We start from the raw sequence: 20,918 nt of genomic DNA on the forward strand, positions 1-20,918 counted from the left end.
CTTGTCTCCCTCACTGTGTTGATATTAAGTGAACTCCTACTTATACTACTTCTTGTCTCCCTCACTGTGTTGATATTAAGTGAACTCCTACTTATATGACTTCTTGTCTCCCTCACTGTGTTGATATTAAGTGAACTCCTACTTATACTACTTCTTGTCCCCCTCACTGTGTTGATATTAAGTGAACTACTTATATGACTTCTTGTCTCCCTCACTGTGTTGATATTAAGTGAACTACTTATATGACTTCTTGTCTCCCTCACTGTGTTGATATTAAGTGAACTCCTACTTATACTACTTCTTGTCTCCCTCACTGTGTTGATATTAAGTGAACTCCTACTTATACTTCAATCATGAGAGACTCGTAATATGATTTTAACAAACTTTATTGAATCAGAATAGACGGTTTGAGTATGGCGTATGACTCCATGATGTGACGCTCCTCTTGCTTATGAGAGAGGGGCGTCAGTGCTGTATGAGATAGGACATCCCCCTCCATGATGTGACGCTCCTCTTGCTTATGAGAGAGGGGCGTCAGTGCTGTATGAGATAGGTCCATGATGTGACGCTCCTCTTGCTTATGAGAGAGGGGCGTCAGTGCTGTATGAGATAGGACATCCCCCCTAAGGGGATTTGTTTCCAACAGGAGTCATGACATTGGTGGTGATCTGGGGAGGTGGTGGGATGAAGCTTTTTGCTCTGGAGATGCTGGATGAATGCGTGATGCTGACACAAGGTGAGTGATGACTGCACAAGTGTGATTTAAGCTGTGGTGATGGGGGCTTTATATAGTACCAGGAGAAGGGCATTTATGATGTCATAACTGATGTCATTTATGATGTCATAACTGATGTCATTTGGGAGAAGGGCATTTATGATGTCATAACTGATGTCATTTATGATGTCATTTATGATGTCATTTGGGACGTCATGGAGAAGGTGACGTCGGAGATGGTGACGTCATTTAGTGACGTCATTTGGGCTGAGGGTTATGACAGCATGGGGTGCTCTATTAATGCCTTATTTGGTCTTCCATGATTGAACTACAGTCTGCGACTACACTTCAATCATGAGAGACTCGTAATATGATTTTAACAAACTTTATTGAATCAGAATAGACGGTTTGAGTATGGCGTATGACTCCATGATGTGACGCTCCTCTTGCTTATGAGAGAGGGGCGTCAGTGCTGTATGAGATAGGACATCCCCCAAAGGAATTTAAAGTTATTTCAGGAACTGGGAGAGTGAAAACGGGGGTCATGGAGCTCGCCTGGGGTATGCTTTAGTCAGGTCGTGGGCTGACGGGGGGAGAATTTAGGCATGTCGGGAGATGAGGGGCTGACCGGGGTTTTTTAAGGCAAAGCGGGGTTGCAAGGGCGTGGATGTGGATAGCCCGGGCATGGGCGCATTGATGAGGAAAAGGAGAGTTTGATCACCACCAACGAAGTGCTTGTTGCCTCTTTAGTCATGGAAGGAGGGATCTTTGGGCTGATAATATGGTGTCTTGCTCTGGTCGAATGAAAGATGCATAGGCGGATGAGGACCAGCGCCCCAGTTGTTGAAGGGAGGCGGAGGACGCCCCCTGCATGGCTGCTGATGTGGCTGCTCCGATCCTGAAGGAGTGACTGGAATAGTTCTCTGCAGGGATGTTGCATTTCTGGAGTGTGGTCTTGAAGTGAAGGATGAACCAGGATCCTGTCATGTGATGATGGGGAGAGATGAGGAAAAGGGGGCCAAGGGCTGATTGAGGTTTATGCAAATGCCGGAATGATGGGTTATGCAGATTGTCGGGACATTGGCTGACTTGTCAGGACGTGGGCTGACTGAAGTTTAAGCAGGATGCAGGGATAATGGGTTGAGCAAGTTGTCAGGATGTGGACTGACTTCTCGGGACGTGGGCTGACAGGTTTAAGCAGAATGCAGAGATAATGGGTTGAGCAAATTGTCAGGACGGGGGCTGACTTGTCAGGACATGGGCTGACTGATGTTTAAGCAGAATGCAGGGATGATGGGTTGTGCAAATTGTCAGGACGTGGGCTGACTGAGGTTAAGCAATGGCAAGGACACTTATGGGGTTATATGCAAATTGCCCGGGCATGGGCACCAAACGGGGATTGGGAGAGAGGACCGCCACCAACGAAATGCATTAATACTTCCTACCAATCATGGAAGGAGGCATCTTTGGGCTGATGATATAGCAGCTTGCTCTGGATGGATGTAGGACGCATGGCTGATGAGGACAGCAGCCCAGTTGTTGAAGGGAGGACCCCCCCGGGAGGGGACCACCCCCCCCAAAAGAAAAAGGTCAGCGATGACCTGCATTTTTTAGGGTCAGTAATGACCAAGGTCGCAACAACCTGCATGAGCATAGCCAGCAATGGCTTAAAGATGCAATATTTAACCTTTAGCATTATATTATTATGGCATGAAAATGTCTAAAAATGAGTAGACATAATGTTATATTCTTTAGTTGTGCACTTACTTTATCCCAAATTGTATGAGGCAAAGATAGGCTTGATATTTTTCTCATAGTTTTCCTATCTATCCGTTCTATTCCTAATAGATGCACGTTCTGATTTGTGCATTTTGACATTTGGAATATTAAAGGTGGGCTGACCATTGTTAATAAGTACGTTTTCCCCTTGGATTTGACTTTAAGTTGCGTGTCTACAGTATGTCTATTATGGGCCTTTTTCATTTGTTTTGACAGTCGTGTACTGTCACTTCGGGAGAGTTGCACCCGCACCCTCGGCTGAGCTGTTGTACGGTGGACTTAGTTCAGTTGAGGCAGAGACTGGCTGTGGAGACACGCGGTTTTCGTGCCATGACCTTTTTGATTAGTTTTGACGTCCAGCGGGAGGGGGAGCAGTGAATGTGCTGCATCTGTAGAAAGTTTTAAGTCGTCGGCAGACGAGACGATTTCGTCGTAGAAAAATGAGATTCCGTTCCAATTTTCTAAGAGGTGTGCCCAGGGGGTATACTTTTGCTGAAGCCACTGTGCTGTGCCCGGCTATATGCTTTGCTGGAGCCACTGTGCTGTGACCAGGGAGGAGCTCTGCTGAAGCCACTGTGCTGTGACCGGGGATATGCTTTGCTGAAGCCACTGTGCTGTGACCAGGGAGGAGCTCTGCTGAAACCACTGTGCTGTGACCAGGGATATGCTTTGCTGAAGCCACTGTGCTGTGACCGGGGAGGAGCTCTGCTGAAGCCACTGAGCTGTGCCCAGGGATATGCTCTGCTGAGCCACTGCTGTGACCGGGATACAGTGTTGCCAGATGGCAAATGTTGAATTATCGTACCAGAGGGTCAAAATTATCGTTTTTGGAGTGAAATTATCGTACGCCCCCTCCCCGGCGCGCGTGCCTTCGGCGCGCCTATGGGGGGGGCTGCGCTGATCACAGGCTACTTTTTGGACTTGGCATGATTTTTCAACACTGTGGTCTCAGCCTGCGTTGCAACAACAACAAAACACCCTGCACGTATTAGCTGCAAATATGTTTGTTTGAAGAGATGATTGTATAAACAGATAGAGTGATAGACGTAGGATTCGTCTAAGTGTCACGAAATGATGAGATTCTCGTACGTTTGGGGGATTTGGGGATTATTGATCGTACATCGTACAGAGGTCAAAATTATCGTACAGGTACGATAATTATCGTACGTCTGGCAACGCTGCCGGGATATGCTCTGCTGTAGCCACTGTGCTGTGACCAGGGATGTGCTCTGCTGAATCTACTGCGCCGTGACCGGGGAATGAGCTCTGCTGACCTGACGAGTTATGCATGACGGAAAGCCGGGTGATGCTGCACTGCACATTAAAGCCGTGGTGGACTGGGAGGAGCACCTTTTGTTTATGATCGAGACTGAAGCTTCGTATGCATTTGCAATACCAGAGTAAATCTCGTAGAGGAAGATCGATTCCCTACTGGGAGAAAGTAGGGAACTCATGGTGCCTCTTTTCTGCAACCATTCACCTCTAGAACTTAATTCAAGCATATGCTGAAGCCAGAACCACCCGCGAGCATTTTTCGGTTGAAAAGACGTTTAAATTTGAAAGTGAAAGTTTTTTCACCCACTATTTTCAGACGTTTATTGAACTTTCAGATTTAGACCATATTTCACCAGGATCTTAAATTAAAATATCAGCGCGCACACGGGATTCGAACCCCGCTTTCCCACATTCAAGCCAGTCCGCTCTAGCGCTGAGCTATACATTTTCTTATATTTTGAAGGACGGCAACAGCAGAACTGATGATTATCGCCATTTTGCCTGAAGCATGCGACGGGAGACGATAGTGTCGCATCTTGCATTTGCAATGCGCATCTTTGGCAACGCTAGACCAGCCACGCGCATGCGCAGTATAGCATGGAAGGCCGGTGGCTAGCCAGGTAGCTAGCGCGCTACTCAGCATGGCCGGAAAAGTTTACAAGGGTTATACTTTATCTAAATGACTGGGATTGGATCGATGGATTGGATGCGTAAGAGAGGAACCATGCTATGAAAAGGAAAAGGTTGACTGGAAACTGGGACTAGAGGCATGTTGTTAAAACCCGAATGGACACGGGAGAGGGAAGCGGCCGTATGCCGTATGCCGTATGCTAAGGGATTGGCACCCGGCCTGAAATGAGTGCAGCAGCAATGCCGCAACGTTGACTGAAACCAGGCAATGAGTGCGGCCGCCGGAAGAGATGCCGGCTGAAAAGGGGGGATACGACCTGAACCTGGGGCAGGGCTGTTTGGGCTGCTGCCGTGGGGAGCGTGGGGCTCGCGAGTGAAGACATCGTTGCGATCAGGGGATCTTGGAGGCCTGGAGGGGCTGGAGCCTTGGCGCGTCCGCCGAGGAGCCGGCGGTCGTGGTGCGCTTCGCTGGGCCTTTCTTGGAGGTGGACTTCTGGGCTCTTTTGCTGCGGCCACGGCCTCCGGAGTGCTGTGCGGACTGAGATCCGGGGGAGGTGGACTTCTGGGCTCTTTGCCGCGGCCGCGGCCTCCGGAGTGCTGTGCGGACTGAGATCCAGGCGAGACGAGGACCTCCTTGACGTTGGATCTTCTTTTGCGGCCGCGGCCCCTGGTGAGGGGGGCGTCCCATGAGACGCCTGTGACGCCCGGAGATGGAGCCTGGGGATTGGGGATTTGCCCGAGGCTGGCCGGGGCGTTGAATGTGCTCTGGAGGAAAGCGTCCACGGTGGAGCTGAAACTTTGCTGCTCGTTTTCGGACTCGGACATGGTGCTGGACTGAATGAAGCTTTTTGCTCTGGAGATGCTGGATGAATGCGTGATGCTGACACAAGGTGAGTGATGACTGCACAAGTGTGATTTAAGCTGTGGTGATGGGGGCTTTATATAGTACCAGGAGAAGGGCATTTATGATGTCATAACTGATGTCATTTATGATGTCATAACTGATGTCATTTGGGAGAAGGGCATTTATGATGTCATAACTGATGTCATTTATGATGTCATTTATGATGTCATTTGGGACGTCATGGAGAAGGTGACGTCGGAGATGGTGACGTCATTTAGTGACGTCATTTGGGCTGAGGGTTATGACAGCATGGGGTGCTCTATTAATGCCTTATTTGGTCTTCCATGATTGAACTACAGTCTGCGACTACACTACTTCTTGTCTCCCTCACTGTGTTGATATTAAGTGAACTCCTACTTATATGACTTCTTGTCTCCCTCACTGTGTTGATATTAAGTGAACTCCTACTTATACTACTTCTTGTCCCCCTCACTGTGTTGATATTAAGTGAACTACTTATATGACTTCTTGTCTCCCTCACTGTGTTGATATTAAGTGAACTCCTACTTATATGACTTCTTGTCTCCCTCACTGTGTTGATATTAAGTGAACTCCTACTTATATGACTTCTTGTCTCCCTCACTGTGTTGATATTAAGTGAACTCCTACTTATACTACTTCTTGTCTCCCTCACTGTGTTGATATTAAGTGAACTCCTACTTATACTACTTCTTGTCTCCCTCACTGTGTTGATATTAAGTGAACTCCTACTTATACTACTTCTTGTCCCCCTCACTGTGTTGATATTAAGTGAACTACTTATATGACTTCTTGTCTCCCTCACTGTGTTGATATTAAGTGAACTCCTACTTATATGACTTCTTGTCTCCCTCACTGTGTTGATATTAAGTGAACTCCTACTTATACTACTTCTTGTCCCCCTCACTGTGTTGATATTAAGTGAACTACTTATATGACTTCTTGTCTCCCTCACTGTGTTGATATTAAGTGAACTCCTACTTATATGACTTCTTGTCTCCCTCACTGTGTTGATATTAAGTGAACTCCTACTTATATGACTTCTTGTCTCCCTCACTGTGTTGATATTAAGTGAACTCCTACTTATACTACTTCTTGTCTCCCTCACTGTGTTGATATTAAGTGAACTCCTACTTATACTACTTCTTGTCTCCCTCACTGTGTTGATATTAAGTGAACTCCTACTTATATGACTTCTTGTCTCCCTCACTGTGTTGATATTAAGTGAACTCCTACTTATACTACTTCTTGTCCCCCTCACTGTGTTGATATTAAGTGAACTCCTACTTATATGACTTCTTGTCCCCCTCACTGTGTTGATATTAAGTGAACTCCTACTTATATGACTTCTTGTCCCCCTCACTGTGTTGATATTAAGTGAACTCCTACTTATATGACTTCTTGTCTCCCTCACTGTGTTGATATTAAGTGAACTCCTACTTATATGACTTCTTGTCTCCCTCACTGTGTTGATATTAAGTGAACTCCTACTTATATGACTTCTTGTCTCCCTCACTGTGTTGATATTAAGTGAACTACTTATATGACTTCTTGTCTCCCTCACTGTGTTGATATTAAGTGAACTACTTATATGACTTCTTGTCTCCCTCACTGTGTTGATATTAAGTGAACTCCTACTTATACTACTTCTTGTCTCCCTCACTGTGTTGATATTAAGTGAACTCCTACTTATATGACTTCTTGTCTCCCTCACTGTGTTGATATTAAGTGAACTCCTACTTATACTACTTCTTGTCTCCCTCACTGTGTTGATATTAAGTGAACTCCTACTTATACTACTTCTTGTCTCCCTCACTGTGTTGATATTAAGTGAACTCCTACTTATATGACTTCTTGTCTCCCTCACTGTGTTGATATTAAGTGAACTCCTACTTATACTACTTCTTGTCCCCCTCACTGTGTTGATATTAAGTGAACTCCTACTTATATGACTTCTTGTCCCCCTCACTGTGTTGATATTAAGTGAACTCCTACTTATATGACTTCTTGTCCCCCTCACTGTGTTGATATTAAGTGAACTCCTACTTATATGACTTCTTGTCTCCCTCACTGTGTTGATATTAAGTGAACTCCTACTTATATGACTTCTTGTCTCCCTCACTGTGTTGATATTAAGTGAACTCCTACTTATATGACTTCTTGTCTCCCTCACTGTGTTGATATTAAGTGAACTACTTATATGACTTCTTGTCTCCCTCACTGTGTTGATATTAAGTGAACTACTTATATGACTTCTTGTCTCCCTCACTGTGTTGATATTAAGTGAACTCCTACTTATACTACTTCTTGTCTCCCTCACTGTGTTGATATTAAGTGAACTCCTACTTATATGACTTCTTGTCTCCCTCACTGTGTTGATATTAAGTGAACTCCTACTTATACTACTTCTTGTCTCCCTCACTGTGTTGATATTAAGTGAACTCCTACTTATACTACTTCTTGTCTCCCTCACTGTGTTGATATTAAGTGAACTCCTACTTATATGACTTCTTGTCTCCCTCACTGTGTTGATATTAAGTGAACTCCTACTTATACTACTTCTTGTCTCCCTCACTGTGTTGATATTAAGTGAACTCCTACTTATATGACTTCTTGTCCCCCTCACTGTGTTGATATTAAGTGAACTCCTACTTATACTACTTCTTGTCTCCCTCACTGTGTTGATATTAAGTGAACTCCTACTTATACTACTTCTTGTCTCCCTCACTGTGTTGATATTAAGTGAACTCCTACTTATATGACTTATTGTCCCCCTCACTGTGTTGATATTAAGTGAACTCCTACTTATATGACTTATTGTCCCCCTCACTGTGTTGATATTAAGTGAACTCCTACTTATATGACTTCTTGTCTCCCTCACTGTGTTGATATTAAGTGAACTCCTACTTATACTACTTCTTGTCTCCCTCACTGTGTTGATATTAAGTGAACTCCTACTTATACTACTTCTTGTCTCCCTCACTGTGTTGATATTAAGTGAACTCCTACTTATATGACTTCTTGTCCCCCTCACTGTGTTGATATTAAGTGAACTCCTACTTATATGACTTCTTGTCTCCCTCACTGTGTTGATATTAAGTGAACTCCTACTTATACTACTTCTTGTCCCCCTCACTGTGTTGATATTAAGTGAACTACTTATATGACTTCTTGTCTCCCTCACTGTGTTGATATTAAGTGAACTCCTACTTATACTACTTCTTGTCTCCCTCACTGTGTTGATATTAAGTGAACTCCTACTTATACTACTTCTTGTCTCCCTCACTGTGTTGATATTAAGTGAACTCCTACTTATATGACTTCTTGTCCCCCTCACTGTGTTGATATTAAGTGAACTCCTACTTATACTACTTCTTGTCTCCCTCACTGTGTTGATATTAAGTGAACTCCTACTTATATGACTTATTGTCCCCCTCACTGTGTTGATATTAAGTGAACTCCTACTTATATGACTTCTTGTCCCCCTCACTGTGTTGATATTAAGTGAACTCCTACTTATATGACTTCTTGTCCCCCTCACTGTGTTGATATTAAGTGAACTCCTACTTATACTACTTCTTGTCTCCCTCACTGTGTTGATATTAAGTGAACTCTTACTTATATGACTTCTTGTCTCCCTCACTGTGTTGATATTAAGTGAACTCCTACTTATATGACTTCTTGTCCCCCTCACTGTGTTGATATTAAGTGAACTCCTACTTATATGACTTCTTGTCTCCCTCACTGTGTTGATATTAAGTGAACTCCTACTTATATGACTTCTTGTCTCCCTCACTGTGTTGATATTAAGTGAACTCCTACTTATATGACTTCTTGTCCCCCTCACTGTGTTGATATTAAGTGAACTCCTACTTATATGACTTATTGTCTCCCTCACTGTGTTGATATTAAGTGAACTCCTACTTATATGACTTCTTGTCCCCCTCACTGTGTTGATATTAAGTGAACTACTTATATGACTTCTTGTCCCCCTCACTGTGTTGATATTAAGTGAACTACTTATATGACTTCTTGTCTCCCTCACTGTGTTGATATTAAGTGAACTCCTACTTATATGACTTCTTGTCCCCCTCACTGTGTTGATATTAAGTGAACTACTTATATGACTTCTTGTCTCCCTCACTGTGTTGATATTAAGTGAACTACTTATATGACTTCTTGTCTCCCTCACTGTGTTGATATTAAGTGAACTCCTACTTATATGACTTCTTGTCCCCCTCACTGTGTTGATATTAAGTGAACTACTTATATGACTTCTTGTCTCCCTCACTGTGTTGATATTAAGTGAACTCCTACTTATATGACTTATTGTCTCCCTCACTGTGTTGATATTAAGTGAACTCCTACTTATATGACTTCTTGTCTCCCTCACTGTGTTGATATTAAGTGAACTCCTACTTATATGACTTCTTGTCTCCCTCACTGTGTTGATATTAAGTGAACTACTTATATGACTTCTTGTCTCCCTCACTGTGTTGATATTAAGTGAACTCCTACTTATGACTTCTTGTCTCCCTCACTGTGTTGATATTAAGTGAACTCCTACTTATATGACTTCTTGTCTCCCTCACTGTGTTGATATTAAGTGAACTCCTACTTATACTACTTCTTGTCCCCCTCACTGTGTTGATATTAAGTGAACTCCTACTTATATGACTTCTTGTCTCCCTCACTGTGTTGATATTAAGTGAACTCCTACTTATATGACTTCTTGTCTCCCTCACTGTGTTGATATTAAGTGAACTACTTATATGACTTCTTGTCTCCCTCACTGTGTTGATATTAAGTGAACTACTTATATGACTTCTTGTCTCCCTCACTGTGTTGATATTAAGTGAACTACTTATATGACTTCTTGTCTCCCTCACTGTGTTGATATTAAGTGAACTCCTACTTATATGACTTCTTGTCCCCCTCACTGTGTTGCAATTGCAAATAAAGTAGCAGACACAGTCAGGAACTGGGGATGCGCCACATAATGCGTTTCCACTGCCAATTAGAATTGGCCTTCACTGAATGATAGACTTAAGGACATTCGCTTGGAGATTATTATTGAGATATAATCTATTTCTCTCCATTAGAGAGATCTGACATCCTTCTATGTGTGGAAAGGGCAAAGAAAGTCAAATCACTTCTTTCATTTCTGACATCTTTTTACAAATTTTAGTATTTGGGAAGTTGTTTGACACAATATTCATTAGCATTACCAGTAAAGGGCACTGATTTGAACTTTCCAATGCACACTGCTATTCAGTCAGTCATCTGGATGGTAAAATCACCCCCCCCCCCAGATTTTTCTCACATTTTCTCCCCAATTGTACCTGGCCAATTCCCCCTGCTGTCCCGGTCATTGCTCCACTCCCTCTAGACTAGCACATGCTTCCTCCGGTACATGTGCAGTCGCCTAGCCTGGGTGAACCCAGCCTTCAATGTGACATCACAGACTATGCCTGTAACTGAAGTTTCAGTACATAGAGGTCACGTGGAGGCTGGGTTTACCCAGGCTAGCAGTCGCCAGCTGCTTCTTTTCACCTGACATCGAGGAGTTTTACTGGCAGGATGTAGCATGTGGGAGGATCGCGCTATTACCCCCGACCGACCAGAGGAGCCACTAGTGTAGCGAGCAGGACACACACCCTTAATCCGGCTTCCCACCCGCAGACACGAGCCAAGTGTGCCTGTATGGACGCCCGACCAAGGCGGAGGTAAGACGGGGTCTCGAACCTGCGACCCTTGTGTTGGTATGCAGGGAATGGACAGCTGCACTACCCAGATGCCTCTTAACTTCAATACTAACCTATAATGTGCTTAACTTTCATCCCGATGTGAGAGTGATATTTTTTAAATGGTTGATATGTCATTTTGGAATGGACTCTTAAAGCAGCAGGCTGGTAATACTAATGCAGTCCAGAGAGGCTTTAGTGTGCTATTGGCCTGATGAATCCCTGAACCTCTGGGACGCAGCTCTTCCCAGTGCCTCTCTGGACTGGCCTTATTCATGATATGTGGGCAGCTCTTCCCAGTGCCTCTCTTGACTGGCCTTATTTATGATATGTGGGCAGACACCAGGGCTGAGGCATTTCAACTGAAATGAACCTTATAGTAGTTGAGAGGGGGAAAGAGCAGAGTCAGCTAAACGAGATGCTAGCACAGCAACTGGGCAAACTCTGCCGCCTGCTCGCTCATTCACTCGCTCTCAATCTTTCTTTGCACAGGTTGAGCAACTCCTCATGTTGAATACAGACTTCTGCAGCGTGTGATTGACGCGTTGCTTTTTGGCCGAGATGTCGTCATTTTAAAAGTTTTGCAGTTCTTCTTCTTTTTTTTTTGCAGTTTCCCGCAGACTTTGAAGGAAAGGCTCCTTTTATCCCTGCTGGATCCAAGCTGACTAATCACATCTATTATTCCTCACTCACATTTCTGGAATATTCTGCGCAGTGTGTGAATCATACAATATAACAGCCTTTATTTATTATTTATTAGCTCCTTAGTGTGGACTTACTGGGCAAGGATCACTTCCTCAAAAATACCCTTCAAAAGATTCTCTCCCATAGACCCTTTTCACAGCAACCGTTTTGAGGTGGTAAAGCAGGTGTAACCAATACCATTAATGATGGTTCCATTACATTTAGGTGTTCCAGTGCCACCTGCTCTACTTCCTGCGTTAACCACCTCAAAAGGTTTGCTGTGAAAAGGGCCTATATTCAAAGACACAAAAGCACCGGGGCGTCCAGGTACTGCAGTGGTAGATTCCCTGCCTACCAACACAAGGGTCACAGGTTCGAGCCCCAGTGTTACCTCCAGCTTGGTCGGGCGTCCATACAGGCACAATTGGCTGTGTCTGCGGACGGGAAGCCGGATTAAGGGTATTAGTCCTGGTTGCTGCACTAGTGCCTCCTCTGGTCGGTCAGAGCAGCTGTTCGGGGGAAAGAGGGACTGGGTGGAAGTGTGTGATCATCCCATGTGCTACGTCCTGCCGGTGAAACCCCTCGCTGGCAGGTGAAAAGAAGCAGCTGGTGACTGCACATGCATCGGAGGAAGCATGTGCTAGTCTACAACTCTCCCCAGATCGGCAGAGGAGGTGAAGCAACAAATGGGACAGCAGGGAGAATTGGCCAAGTACAATTGGGGAGAAAAAAAGACACAAAAGCAGAGTCTGGTGAAGTTTCAATGATGCACAGAAGATGCTTTGGAAAAGACAGACGAGTGTGACAGCATCTCAGATGATCTACAGAAGATGATTTGGAACAGCATCTCAGATGATTGTCTGTGGAACAGGCTCGATTTTATGGTTTGCAACATAATATTGCAGCAATAGAAATCTCATTTTGATGCAAATGTTCACACACAAACCTGAAACCACACATTCAGTTTCTTGTTTACTGTCAATGGAGCAGCTCTAGACTACATCAGTTTAACGTCTCTTTAGTCTTGGTGCCATGGCTTGTAACTTCTGTGTGAGAGTTGGTCGTGTTCACAAACACTGAACAGGCTGTTCAGCACAAACAGTGCACAGGCTGTCCAGCACAAACAGTGAACAGGCTGTCCAGCACAAACAGTGAACAGGCTGTCCAGCACAAACAGTGAACAGGCTGTCCAGCACAAACAGTGAACAGGCTGTCCAGCACAAACAGTGCACAGGCTGTTCAGCACAAACACTGAACAGGCTGTTCAGCACAAACAGTGAACAGGCTGTTCAGCACAAACAGTGAACAGGCTGTCCAGCACAAACAGTGAACAGGGTGTCCAGCACAAACAGTGAACAGGCTGTCCAGCACAAACAGTGCACAGGCTGTTCAGCACAAACAGTGAACAGGCTGTTCAGCACAAACAGTGCACAGGCTGTCCAGCACAAACAGTGCACAGGCTGTTCAGCACAAACAGTGCACAGGCTGTTCAGCACAAACAGTGAACAGGCTGTTCAGCACAAACAGTGCACAGGCTGTTCAGCACAAACAGTGAACAGGCTGTTCAGCACAAACAGTGCACAGGCTGTCCAGCACAAACAGTGCACAGGCTGTCCAGCACAAACAGTGAACAGGCTGCCCAGCACAAACAGTGAACAGGCTGTCCAGCACAAACAATGAACAGGCTGTCCAGCACAAACAATGAACAGGCTGTTCAGCACAAACAGTGAACAGGCTGTTCAGCACAAACAATGAACAGGCTGTTCAGCACAAACAGTGCACAGGCTGTCCAGCACAAACAGTGCACAGGCTGTCCAGCACAATGAGAAACTAGAAATAAGCGCCTTGCGGCTGTATGCCTCTGCCAACAAGTCAAGTTGCAGTTTAGATCAATGTCTGTCCAGACTGATAAAATATATGTAGTCAAGGAATTTAATAACAAGTATTAAGTGTATTTTTGGCTAAATGGAAGTTATCACTATATTGACGTGTATCGCACCAATGGGTCATTTCCAGTGAGAAGCATGCTGTCTTCACATAGACTATTTGTATTTATTTTTTTCAGAAGAGTACTGGGGACTGATAGGGAGCTTTGTCACATGGTGCAACAATGACACTCAACATGAAGCTCAATATCAGCCACCAGAGGAGCAGGAGGCCACGCCCCCTGTCCTGGTTGTCATCCAGGTAGAGGAAGTGAAGAGGGTATCTTGGGGTCCAGATCAATATAATTAATGTGATTATTAAGTCAACTTAAAGGATTTTGGTGTGTGCAAAAGTAAGAGTGACCCAAGATCTTTTTCTCAGCTACAGTGGTATGATGTCACAGTGAAGTTGAACTTTGAAATATAAAATGTCATCACTTCACCATTTTATCCTATTAGACATTTGTGTGAAATTTTGTCATAATTAGCGTATGAATTCTTGTTGAGTTGTGGCCAAAAAAGTAGTTTGTGAGGTCACAGTGACCTTTGAGGTCACAGTGAGTCCTTGAGTCCAAGTGGACGTTTGCGACACAAACGTGCCAAATTTGAAGAAATACCCTCAAGGTGCTCCTGAAATACCGTGTTAATGAGAAAGGGACACACGTGAGGTCACAGTGACCTGGAACTTTGACCTTTGACTGCTAAAATCCAATCAGATAATCCTTGAGTCCAAATGGACATTTGTACCAGATTTGAAGAGATTCCCTCAAGGCGTTCCTGAGATATCGGGTTAACGAGAATGGGATGCACAGCCAACCCGGCGGAGGCATAAAAACATGTTTCATAAATTCAATATTGCACCTTGGTGATTTCATGGAGAATGCTCTGAAGACAAAAAGTAATTTCAGATCAGAACTCACTGCTTGGAGAGGTTAATGATGATGTATGTTAACACAGACTGCTGCCTCCCTACCTGGTCTTCTTTGTTGGTGTGATGATGTATGTTAACACAGACTGCTACCTCCCTACCTGGTCTTCTTTGTTGGTGTGTCGCAGGAGGTGCCGCAGGAAGTCCAGGCGGGAGCACTTCCTGACGAGGATGAGGTCGGCGGTGCCGTCGGCCAGGTGTGCGGAGGGTGACAGGCCGTCAGGACTGCGGGGACACGCACAGCTCATGCTGGCTGCGTTGATGGCCATGAACTTACCCCGAATTACACACCACCCACTGCTGCCGTCTGCAACACAGAGATAAGGTGTAAGTAGGGCTGCACCTAATGATTATTTTCATTATCAATTAATCTGTTGATTATTTTCTCGATTAATCCATTCGTTGTTTGGTCTATGAATGGTCAGAAAATGGAGAAAAATGTCGATCAGTCTTTCCCAAAGCCCAAGATGACCATCCTCAAATGTCTACAACCCAAAGATATTCAGTTTACTGAATCGGAGAATTTGGACTTTTCTTAAAAAAGTACTACAATTATGCTCTTGTACTTGTCCGAACCGTTAAACAGCCTGCCACAAACACTCAAACTACTAACTACATTTGGGAAGATATCAGGCTATAAAATTAACACACAAAAAAGCGAACTTATGCCTATTAAGTTAACCCTGCAGCTAAGCAGATTGTATTTAGTTCATTGCCCTTTAGAATAAGTAAAAATAAATTTAAATATCTTGGAATATGGATTACTCACAATTTTAAACATCTTTATAAAGCTAACTTACCCCCACTTATAGACACTCTCAAACAAGATCTGGAACATTGGAACTTATTGTCATTTTCATTAGGAGGTAGAATCAACACCATTAAAATGAACGTATTGCCTAGGTTTTTATACCCGTTTCAATGTATACCAATTTCTTTGACAAAATCTTTTTTTCTGATTTTAGATAAGTTGATTTCTTCATTTATTTGGAATAAGAAGAATCCACGAAAACGTAAGAGCATTTTACAGCGACATCGTGTAGATGGAGGATTATCGTTACCCAACTTTCAATATTACTATAGGGGCAGCCAATATACGTGCTATGGCTTATTGGCTTAAACCATCACAGGTGAGCAGTCCCAAATGGTTGCAACTGGAAAACATGTCATGCGGGCCTGCCTCTTTACATGCTTTACTTTGTTCCAAATTCCCATTGCCTGAACCTATATCCAGTTACTCTGTGAACCCAGTAGTCAAACACTCTATGAAAGTCTGGGCACAGTTTAGACGAGCTTTTTCACTTAATCATTTATCAGTAAATGCCCCTATAACAAGAAATAATATGTTTAAGCCATCTATTATAGATGGGTCCTTCAATACCTGGGCCAAGAACGGACTAGCCAAATTAAAAGATTTATATATTAATGATAATTTCGCATCATTCGAACAGTTGAGTTTAAAATTTAAAATCCCCAACTTTCAGTTCTATAAATATTTACAGCTTCGTAGTTTTGTATCTTCATGTTCGGTTCATTATCCATCATTACCGCCCAGCTCTCTCCTTGAATCTGTTTTGGAGCTTAGCTCTTACCCAAAAGGGAGTATTGGAAGGATCTATACCTCACTCAACTCTCACAATCTAGAACCCTTGATACATTTAAAAAATCAATGGGAGGAAGAATTAGATACAGATCTTTCTGAGGATGTATGGGAATCCATATTAGAAAAAATATTCTCCTCTTCAATTTGTTTAAAACATAAAGTCCTACAATTCAAGATTGTACATAGACTGCATTGTTCCAGGGCGAGATTGGCCAAATTGACACCAAACATGGGTCCTAATTGTGATCGCTGTCAAACAACCCCAGCCACTTTATCACATATGTTTTGGCTTTGCCCAAAATTAGTAGATTTTTGGCAGTCCATATTTAAAGAATTGTCTGATATACTGGAAATATCCATTGAACCTCTTGCCATAATTGCAATCTTTGGTGTGGTCCTGCATGATCTCTCCCTCAACCAATGCAGTAAAAAGATGATAGCGTTTGGTACACTTCTGGCTAGAAGACATGTACTCCTGAAATGGAAAGACAAGTTTCCTCCAACTTTCAATCACTCGGTCACAGATCTTATGTATCATCTAACCCTAGAAAAAATCCGATACGCTACAAGGGGTTGTGCTCTCGACTTTTATACCATCTGGCAGCCAGTCCTGGACCAGGTAGAGAAAATGGACGCTTCAAGCATTTCAAATGTATAGATTTACCCCCCCCCCTCTCTCATATTTATTTTCATTAATCTGTTTTTGTTGTTGTTGTTGTGTTTTTTGTGTGTGTGTTTTTTTTTTTCTTTCTTTTCTTTTTCTTTTGTGTCTTTGTGTATTGATATACTGTGATGTATGACATGATGTATGTGGTGTAATAGGCTAGGGGTTCTCGTGGGATGGGTTTTTGTTTAAAAGTGTCAAGTGTATTTAAATCTGTATTTTGTATTTTGTATGATATACAGAAAACGAATAAAAAAACTTTGAACAAAACAAAAAAAGTACTACAATTATACAAAATAGTTTTCAATTAATTTTCTGTCGATGGACTAATTGCTTAATCGTTGCACTTCTAGGTGGAAGTATGATGGACTGCACTCTTTGCAGTAATTTACCTTCTCTGGTGTTCATACCAGTGTTCACACCTCCAATCGTGTGAGGTGCGTTCCCTTAGGCTACTTGTTTGTTAGATGAGAGATGCGAGTTTGACTTGGGTTTAGCCCGCAGTTTGGCTATTCAACACACATGCAGCTGTTGGCAGATGGAGACCATCAACTTGGGTATCTCCAAAAAGTCAGCTTTTCAGCAATCTCATTTTGAAATTATACAACAGTCACAAAAAAGTAGCGATGCTGATCAGGGTCTATTAAGATCCAGATGTCTTACTAAGTATTCATAGAGCATAGCATAGCAGCCTTACCCCGATAAACCCAAAATAGACACTTTGGTGCTTACAGATTTCAAGAAAATTTGTAGTCTGTGTTTTAACCTTGAATCTGAATATGTCTCACACTTATGTTTCAAAACCAAGTCCAGTTTGGCCAAGGGAAAGCTGCTGGTCTTTGACAGGACATGGAATGGAGGATCCTATGAGATTTGGAGAATTAAGTTCACACAACTTGATTCAGTTGGTGGCCCTGAATTTGAAAACAGTAGTCATGTCATGTCGATGTAGCCTGATAGGCAGCTATTTACTTTTGTTTTCATTGATATTTCTTTAAACACTCACTCACTCACGGACGTTTAATCACGCCCAAAACATATTGTTTTCTATCTCTACCTCAAGTGGCCATTCGAGGAACTACAGTTTTCAGAATCACTTCCGTGGCTTCCTGTGCCAAAGGCCGAGCTAACCCACTGGATTGAAGTGGTGGATAGGGTGAGTGGATAGGGGGATGTGGGTGGTGGGAGCAGGCGTGGTGCCACAACGGCGCTGTGGGCTTAAAGGTATTTGCGCTTGTTATTTAACTGTACATATACCCTGCAGATCTGACATCGCAGATGCAGTGTTTGCACCCGCATCAGCAAGCACCCTGTTTCCCAGGCAATAGCTACTGTTTACAAGTGGTGGTGAATCAGAGGCACAGCATCGCCCATGGGACTGGCAATGCCTGTCACCATGGTGACAGGCATTGGAATAAGCTGTAAATGTGATCACAGAAGTCCAAATTAGCATCTTATTGATTTGACGAGCATCCCAGAGGGAATATTATGGGATCTCGGAAAGCAAAACAATTCATTACCTTTCCCCCCTCATCTCACAAAACAAACTTAGAGGGGTGATAACCTGAACCAATGATAACAAGCCCGGCGAGGCTACATAAAAAACAACAATATACTAATTGGGAACTAGTGATTAGAGAGGGAGGGGGGGGGGGCTGTAGGCTCGACATTAGTCGAATGTTTCCAAATGACTATTTGCTTTTGGGGGAGAGGCAGGCTCGTTTGCAGAAAGACTGTGTCTTGCCTCATTGATTCAGCAGTTGCCTGAGATTTCCCTCGCCAGAAAAAAAACTCAACAAACGGCAGCACTGGCAGAGCCAAATCTCTTCCTGATTAGTGGGAATCTGTCACACATCACACACACACACACACACACACACACACACACACACACACACACACACACACACACACAGGTTATGCTCACTCTCTCACACACTCCACAGGGACCCACAGCCCCAGCTAGCCAAGACAAGACAGAAAGTCTCAGAAATTAACATCCGCACACGACACCAATTAGAGGCCGGGAGAGAGCCCTCTGTAAACACACAGCTCATCTGCTGCACACACACACACACACACACACACACACACGCACAGCCAGTATTTCATCCCCCTCTCGCGGTTTTTTACTGCAATGTCGGTGGGCTGTGAGGATTGTAGATAATGAAGTGTGTGTGTGTGTGTGTGTGTGTGTGTGTGTGTGTGTGTATGTGTGTATGTGTGTGCGTACGTGGGTGCGTGCGTTAGGGCTGTGCGATATGGACCAACAATCATATCTTGTTATTTTTAGGCTGAATGGCGATACACGATAATATATCTCAGTATTTTCTACAAAGTGGGCTAAATGTTCAGTTGTAAGTCAAAGCCACATGTGAGATGTCACAAGTGATTTTGATTCAAACAAGACTGTGATCAAAATAAAATGCAAAGACATGGTTTCATTCACAACATATTTACATAATCATCAGTAATGTGGATATAATGACTAAGTGGGTAAACGCAAATAACAGAACAGCTAGAACAGTCTGGTACGTTCAGAAAATGACAGGATTTTACTGTAATGCAGCTTTTTAAACCAGGAAAAGACAACACTTACATATCACGATATTACGAATCAATATCCAAAATCTAAGACGATATCTAGTCTCACATCACGATATCGATATATTTCCTATCTACCACAGCAATGGTGTTTTTCCACTTTTACACAGAGATCCCGCAATAACGCTGTTAGGAAGGCCCGCAGCGGAGCGTGCGTTGCCTTTTTACACAGAAACTGCTTAAGACCACTGAGCTAAATAGCTTAAGACAGGCGAGTTGGCTTTTCGCACGCAAAAGAGGCGTCACGTTCCATCGTTGCTATGGAGATGTGAACAGTAGCCTACCTGCTGGAAGGAGCTGCTGCAGGCGTATTGTGAAAAAAAAACAGCGATAGAGAGGTCATCTGACATGACCTTAAGCTTATTATTATGTCCGTTAATTATGCCTATGTCAACATCGTTTGAGGATAAAGCGAGACTATAAATAGCCTAACCTACTCACTCATAAACTGTAAGGACGGAGCCAGCCCCTGTTGCAGTCATGGATCACATATTGGCTACTTTTTTTGCTTTCATTTATGCCTTTCCCCTTTTTATTGCTGTGATGGCCGTAACGTCAAATCTATTATAATATGCCTATAGGAGTTATGGATTTGTTGGGATATAGGCTATTTAGTAGGCTATAAATGCACAGGAATACTCTAACGTTATAGTTGTTTTTTGTAAGGGAACGTGCACAGGCGAGACCGCAGTAAACAGCATTTTTGTAATTGCTTTGATTCTGCTGCTGTATTGGATGATAGTCTATGCTTTGGTTCACTTATTTCTGATAGTAGAACATCTGGAGGTGGTTTTCTCTCCTCCTCTCATGTTTTTAATGAATGAGCTGAGCTTTGATCTGTCTTCCCGGCCGTTACACTTTTAAACAGATGTTGATTCAGTGTTGTTACTACCTCCACTGGCGGAACGAAAGGCGGGAACAAAATCACACGCCATTCCATCCTTGTGACTTTTACAGGCTGTGTAAAAGGGGCTTATGCATCAGGCAACATGTGATGTCATCAACCAGACACAGTAGCTGATGCTGGGCATTTGGAAATCGATATGATGGGGAAAAAAACACTCCTATGCACGACGGCGAGGAGGGAGGCACACCCCTTTTGCCATGATCTGATTATATTTTCATCATTCAACCCTAATTGAGTTCACTGTGCTCCAGGAGACAATCAACCCAAAGAGAAAATGGAGATAAGGCCAAATCTGAGAGGCAGAAGTTGGAAGCGCAATGATTTCTGTGTCTGTGTGTGTGTGTGTGTGTGTGTGTGTGTGCCTGCCTGTGTGAACAGATAATGAGGTAGATGAATGGGCGATACGCTTACTAATTATTAGGCATATTACAAGCGGCGACAGAGGGATAACCAAAACTCTGACCTTTATCAGTCTTCTCCATCTCACAAGGCTTGTCCTCTGACTTGTGCTGGCAGACACGGCACCTGAAATACCAGCACACAGACACACACACAGACACACAGACACAGACACAGA

The 20,918-nt window shown here is 43.5% G+C and overlaps 1 protein-coding gene across 1 annotated transcript in view; it reads right to left on the bottom strand.

The window, feature by feature from the left end:
* Positions 1 to 20,918, bottom strand: part of cerk (ceramide kinase) — a gene marked incomplete at both ends in the record, with an annotated part of 95,981 nt that overhangs the window by 9,153 nt on the left and 65,910 nt on the right. The window contains 2 exons of the mRNA XM_083661870.1: positions 14,665 to 14,870; positions 20,805 to 20,866. Of these exons, the coding sequence (XP_083517996.1) occupies positions 14,665 to 14,870; positions 20,805 to 20,866 (268 nt within the window). The remainder of the gene's footprint in view (positions 1 to 14,664; positions 14,871 to 20,804; positions 20,867 to 20,918) is intronic.

The sequence above is a fragment of the Poromitra crassiceps genome (assembly GCF_964638095.1).
Source record: "Poromitra crassiceps genome assembly, chromosome: 2".
Taxonomy (NCBI): domain Eukaryota; kingdom Metazoa; phylum Chordata; class Actinopteri; order Beryciformes; family Melamphaidae; genus Poromitra; species Poromitra crassiceps.